This window comes from Cololabis saira, chromosome 13 (assembly GCF_033807715.1).
Source record: "Cololabis saira isolate AMF1-May2022 chromosome 13, fColSai1.1, whole genome shotgun sequence".
Classification (NCBI taxonomy): Eukaryota; Metazoa; Chordata; class Actinopteri; order Beloniformes; family Belonidae; genus Cololabis; species Cololabis saira.
Window position 1 is genome coordinate 33,451,660 of NC_084599.1, and position 8,130 is coordinate 33,459,789.

An 8,130-nucleotide genomic window follows, 5' to 3' on the forward strand; every position below is an offset into this window, starting at 1 on the left:
AAAAAGAGGGACATATCTGCAGGTTTCGGTGTGCGGGACTGCCTTTAGGTTTTGGGAGAGACATCTGATCTCTTGACAAGGACGAGACAAGCAGATCCGAGCAAGACAAGACTGTGCGTGCGCACTGACCAAAGCGCGCACCCGGGTGTGTGTTTTTGTTTTTGCTCTGGTAAAGTTACTTTTCTTTTTTTTTTTCTTTTTTCTTTTTTTTATTCTTTGACACAAAAGTGTGACTTTGATCGTGAGATGACCCTGTCTGGAGGCAGCGAGCGAGCCAGCGACATGTCCGGCCAGACGGTGCTGACGGCGGAGGACGCGGACATCGACGTGGTGGGAGAGGGGGACGAGGAGGGCATGGAGAGGCTGGACATGGAGAGGGCGCACAGCGACTGCAGCAGCAGCCCCGGGGGGGGCATCCTGCACCACCTGCGGGGGGACACGGCCGACGACGACGACCTGGACGACGACATCGAGGTGGAGAAGGAGGAGATGGGGGGAGAAGGCAGCCCGAGCTGCGAGAGCTCCGGGGAGGGCGACGCGGGGACTACTAAGGGAGAAGGTCAGGAGCAGAGCCCCTCCGTGCAGAAGCCCAAGAGCAGCCTGGTGAAACCCCCGTACTCCTACATCGCCCTCATCACCATGGCCATCCTGCAGAGCCCGCAGAAGAAGCTGACCCTCAGCGGCATCTGTGAGTTCATCAGCAACCGCTTCCCCTATTACAGGGAGAAGTTCCCTGCGTGGCAGAACTCCATCCGCCACAACCTGTCCCTCAACGACTGCTTCATCAAGATCCCCCGGGAGCCGGGCAACCCGGGCAAGGGCAACTACTGGACCATGGACCCGGCTTCCGAGGACATGTTCGACAACGGCAGCTTCCTCAGGAGGAGGAAAAGGTTCAAGAGGGTGCAGCCGGACATGCTCCGGGACCAGACGGCGCTCATGATGCAGAGTTTCGGGGCGTACGGCCTCGGAGGCCCCTACGGCCGGCACTACGGCCTCCACCCGGCCGCGTACGCGCACCCGGCCGCGCTGCAGTACCCGTACATCTCCCCGGTGGGACACATGCTGCCCCCCGGGGTGCCATTGCTGCCCTCGGCCGAGCTCAACAGGAAAGCCTTCAACTCCCAGCTCAGTCCCAGCCTGCAGCTGCAGCTCAGCAGCCTGAGCACGGCGTCCATGATCAAGTCGGAGCCGTCCAGCCGGCCGTCGTTCAGCATAGAGAACATCATCGGCGTGTCCAGCGCGTCCGCGTCGCCGGGCGGCGCGCAGTTCCTGCGGCCTCCCGTCACCGTGCAGTCCGCCCTGCTGAGCCGGACCTCGGCCGCCATCGCACCCATCCTCAGCGTCCCCTCCGGCCTCATCTCCGGACACGTTTTACCCTCAGCGACGGCCGCGGCGGTGTCCAAATGGCCCTCGCAATGACTTTAAAAGAAGCCTGAATTATGGTGCCCAAGTTAAATCGACGCACGTAGCCTACGGCGTCGACGCGCACCGTAATGGCGTAAGTTCTGCGTTGGTGTAACGCGGGACTATAAATCAGACTTTATACGACGAGGAGGAAGAAAAACCTCCTCTTATTTTTATATAGAGACATTATTACCGGGAAGTGTGACGAGCACAAATCAATAGGCAGCACTGGACTGTAGAGCCATGTAAAGACTGTTCAAATACAGAGACAATTAAAAAAAAAAAAAGAAAAGAAAAAGGAAGATATTTCTGTACAGGTAACGTTTGTAAATATTTGTAAAAAGAGAATGATTTTACCTGTTTGACTTTTACCTGTCTTTTTTCTTTTTTTTTTGTTCCTGTTTGAGATCTGTGATCATCATTTTACATTTTCTTTTTTCTATTGAGGCTCAACTGGATACATTTTTGTCTTCGTTTTCATAGAAGACAAGAAAAGCTCTGAAAAAGACTGTTTATAATAAAAGACAAATATATGTAATTCTATGTAGCTATATTGTGTTGTAAACGGAATTTATTTGTAAATAAATTTAAGAAAGAATTAAAAGTCAGATTTCATGAGATTAAATGATTGACACTGTTAAATTGTTTGAAACCAGATTACATAAAATTTTCACTTTTGTAACATTTTCTTAAAAAAAATTCTAAAAACAAAATTGATTTTGACAACCAAACAACCCAACTATATGGCATGTGAAAGGTAGGCTCAGGTCTTATTTATAGCATAATATATTAATAATATTTCTAAATTATATTTTTTTAAATCAATTTTGGGAAAATATCAAGTTTCATATAATAAACGAATATTGCACATATTTCCGAGGAATAACGCAGTAGGCTATATTGTTTTTCCATCTTGCAGCAGCCAAAAAAAAAGAAATTGCAGGTATTTATCGCATTCTTTTAAAATCTAAATTCAAACATTTGTCCTTTTTGAGAAAAATAATATTTTAATTCGAAATGTAAATAATTATAGCCTAAAAAAAGTGACAAAGTATTATGTTTATTAAAAGGCAAGACATGCCCTGGAATGTGGCGCAAATAAAGAATATGTATTCCTTTTTTTTTTTTAGGAAAATATTACCCGTATTAGGATTGTATTTTAAAAGTTAATGCACATTGTTTTATTATTAAGAGGTAGATATGGCACTGGGAGGATGTGAAAGTGTTTGAAACAACATTTAGGTCAGTTTTCCTGCTCGGGATCTCTGACTGGAAATCACAGTTTAGTCTTACTTGAACTGACCGTCACATCACTGGATCGTTTTACAGGATATTTGGCGGCATGGCCACTATAAAGGTAACAGTTTCGCAGTTGTGTCTGGCTAATCACTTTTACACAAACAGCAAATGGCGAGCGTGTGCGTGAGTCTGTGTGAGAGGGGTTTCTGGCGCTATATTTATCTGATCCCCATGGGAAAGAGAAAGGACTAGTCTCTCTGCTTCAACTCACTCCCAGACGCCGAAGAAGGCGCTGATGATGCACAAGGCTTCTCCAGTGTCACCGTGGCATTTCCACGCACTGAATCCATTCTTATTATGGAGCTATTATTGTTGAAGTTATTATTCATATAAGCCATAATAGAAACTGGAATGTGATATCGTGATTCCACTATATAATTAGCTTTATTGAAAAATGCAGCGTGATTGCGCATCAATAGAACATTGTCTTCAAAACAAATAATACTAATTTAAAGACAATGATCTGTTGATGTGGAAAACAAAGAAATTATATAAAGCTTACCGCAATGAAAAGGATTGTTAATTTTTCCCCCGCTATTTTGAAGCCTAATTTCACTATAACTTAAGGAATTAAAAAGAAAAAGAAATATTTACTCACCCACTCTAATACACTTATTAAAGTGAAAGAGACATTCAAGCCACTCTCAAAGTCAGTTCAAGAGTTAAATAACGCAAAACAATTTCGATTAAAGGTATGAATCAAATTAAAGGTGTCATCAAATGCAGCTTAATTAATATATTTGTGTAAGATTTTACTTAATTATGATTTACAAAGGGAGAATAAGTAAAACTCATCCTCACACGGGTGATTTTTCAGCGGGAGAATGCCCACGGTGTAAGCGCACACACAGTCGGTGTGTCGGCGTGTGATGTTGAACCAGAGATGCTGAAGCCCGACAACACCTGACAGTTACCCATTCACGCCACTAGGGGGCGCGGAATGGCACCCCGGGCTCAATATGGGGATTAAAAAGAAATGTTTCAGAAAATCGCAAGTGATGGAGAATTAACTTTTCAAAACAACACTTTGCTGCTTTTTCTTCCCTCTCATATACTAGATATAATAAATCTTCCAACATTTTGTGTTTCTTTTCATAGATTTGAAATATTTCGAAACAAAAGCCTAATAGGAAACACGTTATGTTACATTGTATATTGCATCGATGCAGAGATAAAACCTAATTAGTTCATTAATAACCTCCAGCAAATGCAGTTTCTTTCTCACCGAAGAAGGTTATGGGCGACAAGTATAAATATTTCATCCACATCCTACACACCACCGTAGTTATTGCATTTCACGTGGCTTTATATTCACATAAGTCTACATTAAATCTATGCGTTTAGCCTAAGATAAATGATTACATAAGTGAAACAGAAATCGCCGGTTGGGGCTTAATTAGATTCCAATTTATTGTTTCGGCTGCAAAAAAAATACCAACTCGAAATAGACATTTATAATATTCTCACATCCACCCACCTTACATGCTTCAGCCATGTATGTTTGATCACTATAAAAGTTTTTTTCTCTCTCTTATTTCTCTTTTTCCTTATATTTTCCTCACACCCGTGAATGAGAATAGACCCACTCGTGCGCGCGTCCATACACGCTGGAGAATGAGCAGTGCAGCTGCATGTGCTTGTGCACAGGTGGACTAAAGCCTGGGTTCCCACACCACACACCAGAATCTATAATAGTCACCAACACAAGAGTGTGGATTTGTACAGTTGGTTCTTTTGATTCCAGCGAAAAGCTCGAGCAGATAAAGGTTCAATGTGCAAATCTGCACAAAATTGAAGGGATTAAAATGTATACAAATTTGTAAGAACAAGCTGCTTGTTCTTTATATTAAGCTGCATTAGAGACAGTTTCAAGAAAAAAACAAAACAAAAAAAAACTTGATCAGGCCAGTCAGCAGAAGACTAATGAGTAAGGAGATGATAAAATCAATAAAGCTTTTCATTTATTTATTTGTTTTCACTTTGAAAAGTCAAGAATGTTTTCATGTCAGGGATTCACCTACACGCTGGATAAAATTGGTGTCAAACATGATTTTTTTTTTCTAGTCTGATCCATCACTGTGTTATTGGGGAACATAGCTGTTCTTCTCCACAAATGGTTATACATTTTGACAAAAGTCCCCAAATTACACAACAAAACAAACCGTTAGGTGGAACAGGCCCATTATTATCATGATTGAATACTGAAATTAAACTTTTTAACAGAAAAGGATAAACCATACATCGATTTTGTTTTCTTTTTTATTTCCTTTCTTTTAATTAGTTTTTGTATCAGTACAGTCATTAAAGTATGAACCGTATTTGATGAAACTGATGAAAAAGATTTTATTCTATCTCGTTATTCATTTGAAAGGTTGTGCATGGACAGAGCTGGTTTTGGAAGATTGTGAGTGAAGCCAGACCAAACTAAAAGAAAAGTTTTACAATTTCAGTGTTTGACTTTTACCACCAAATAATATCAGACATCAGCGTACAGTATTATCAACATTTTAAGCTTTTGTTTTATAAAATCCCCCCATTAAAGAAGATGTTCAACTCAAAACAAATGACCAATTAACATCCCCAAATAGTCATGCTACATGAGTAGTGAGCAGGCTGGTGCTTTCTGAACTGTATTTGGTTTAAATGTGTAAATCAAAAAGCTGGGACCTAACAGATGATGCTGCACTATCCTTAAATTATAAGGTAAGCAAACAATATAATTGGAGCAATGACACTGACTTTCACCTGTGACTTAAGTCAAAGTGACTTATGAAAAGTCCTTAACTTTCATTCACCTTTTGACCCAACCTTTTGTAATTTGTTGCTCTGAAAGTTAAGAATGACCTTTACATGTCTGCTTTCATTTAGCGGTGACCTCTATAATTAGTGTTTTGTTAGTTCCGTGTGGAAAGACAGGACATGGCTTGTTACCTAAAGTGGAATAAATGATTAAATGGCTACCTTTGGATTAGAAGAGGCGCTACGGATGTAATTGAATAAGACTGTGTAAGAACAGTATACCGCTCTGACACCAGACCACTATGGAGGAAATTCTGGGCTGAAGTGCAGAAAACTATTTAAAACTAATTGACGATGTACTTAAGAAATGACAAGAAGTTTTTGCCAATTTTTTTTTTGTCAATTTTCACAAATTATATAGTATAACCCGGAGACTTTGAATGCGTCACTGAGGAAGAAAAAAAAAAAACAAGCAAGGCCCAGGACACCATAACAACTAGGTCATCCTCTACCGCAAGCTATAGCCTTCTCCTGGGCAGAGAATACAGACAGTAAATGTAGGTACAGCAGTTACTGAATATTTAAAAAGGCATAGAGATGAAGCAATAAATGACAGAGTAAAGCTGGCGTGGCCAGGCATTAATAACTAATGGGTAGCGGTGAGTTATCGGCCGTTGCCATTGTAATGAAAGTGTCATTGCAAATCAGCAGTTGTCCAAGGTTATTATTATTTATGCATAATTGATGGCAGCATCACAAGGAACATGTCTCACCCAACAAATCCCAACACCTTGGGAACAAAGATGATGGTGTCAACAGTAGAAAAGGTCACTGAGGAGAAAATGGCCCTGGGCTGAGATTTACATCGTGAGGGGAAGAAAATACCTGTGTCTGTGGACGGAGGGTCACAGCTAGTTAGGCTAGACATTGGACTGGTGGCCTTCGCTGATTATATGTGGAGATGGTGTTTCCTCTGTTTGTCATTGTAAGTCGCCAGAAAGGAAAACAGTTAACATGAATGTTTTCAACACTTATAGCTGCTGATTTGCTTGCAGAGATTTAAAATCGCTTCAGAGTCATAATAAGTAGCCTTTAGTATTTGTATCGCAAGAGTTAGGTGGGAGTTGAAGTCATTATTATTATTATAGTGGAGTTAAACAGTTTAATGGCTCTAGGAAGGGAATACTTTTTGCGGTGCTCTGTTAGGTACGAGGACACTCTCACTGAATGTGTTTCTGTGCCTGAGAAAAACATGGAGTCCAGCTCCAGCAGTGGCGTCAATTCAGTCGAAGCTAAGGTATGGCAAGGTTACGAGTCACAGAACTTAACTAGAGTATCAATCAACACGTCCAGCAAATACTCATCACAGAAGTCTGCTATGGAGCTTATCTGTGTGGTCAAGAAAATTGGAACTTTTTCAAATGCAGTCTCGCTCACTGCAAAAAATCAAAATCTTACCAGGAATATTTGTCTTATTTCTAGTTAAAATGTCTCATTTTTAGTCAAAAAATCTCATTACACTTAAAACAAGAGTCATCACCAGAAAAATAACTTATTTGACCATTTTCACCTGTTTCAAGTAAATTTTCACTTGAAATAAGTAGAAAAATCTGCCAGTGGGACAAGATTTATCTTCTCATTACAAGCAAAACAATCTTGTTCCATTGGCAGATTTTTCTACTTATTTTAAGTGAAAATCTACTTGAAACAGGTGAAAATGGTTGTTTTTGAGTCTTGTCTTAAATGTAATGAGATTAAAAAAAAAAATGAGACTAAAAATGAGACATTTTAACTAGAAATAAGACAAATATTCTTGTTAAGATTTTGAGTTTTTGCAGTGTATAATAACTAGTGAAATCGATCATGTTGTTCTTATTTGCATTTGTAGTTATTCCATAAATGTATTTAAAAAAACAAACATTTACATTTAACCCTTGAAGCAAAGGTGTGGCGGCTGCCATACCTTGCCATACCCAATTGACGCCCCTGAGCTCCAGCCCAACTGCCTCACTGGCTTTGTAGATGAGTTTGTTGAGTCTGTTACCATCCGCCACCTTCACGCTGCTACCCAGTGTCATACGGAACCACACAGACACACAGAACATCCTCAGCATTGTCTGGCAGATGTTAAATGAACCTTAGTCTTCGTCGGAAATAAAGACTGCTTTGGCGCTTTTTATTGAGGACTTCAGCATTTTCAGCTCAGTCAAATTTATGGTCCAAGTAGACACCTAAATACTTATAATCCTCCGCAATGTTCACCATGACCCCCCTCTGGGTGAAGATAGGGGTCACAACTGACTTAGTCTTTCTTCACAGCCACACATACTGTGGTCATGCCAGTCAAGTAATCAATAACGCAGGACACAAGGGGGGCATTTACTGCTCTGCAGTCAGATTTACGCCACTAGAGAAAATGGATGGTGTTGAATGCACTGGAGAAGTCAAACATTTAGAATCAAATACTCACACTTCAGTGTAACCATGGTTAATGGCTAATCAGTTCATGGATAACTATGTTATGATAGCAAAAATGTGCACTGTGCAAACTTGTATTGTCTATGTGTATCAGTTTGATCTGTCCGTGAGTTATTCAACCATTATTCATCCTTCATGCTTGCATAAAACCATTCAAATGCAGATCGCTAATCTTTGTTATTATTAGATAATATTTTGTGTAAAAAA

The 8,130-nt window shown here is 40.6% G+C and overlaps 1 protein-coding gene across 1 annotated transcript in view; it reads left to right on the top strand.

The window, feature by feature from the left end:
* foxd3 (forkhead box D3) overlaps positions 1-1,995 on the top strand; it is a 2,166-nt gene extending 171 nt beyond the window's left edge. The window contains exon 1 of the mRNA XM_061737240.1: positions 1-1,995. This exon is cut by the window's left edge and continues 171 nt beyond it. Coding sequence (XP_061593224.1) covers positions 247-1,422 — 1,176 coding nt within the window. The 5' untranslated portion in view covers positions 1-246 and the 3' untranslated portion in view covers positions 1,423-1,995.
* The last annotated feature ends 6,135 nt before the right edge of the window (positions 1,996-8,130 follow it).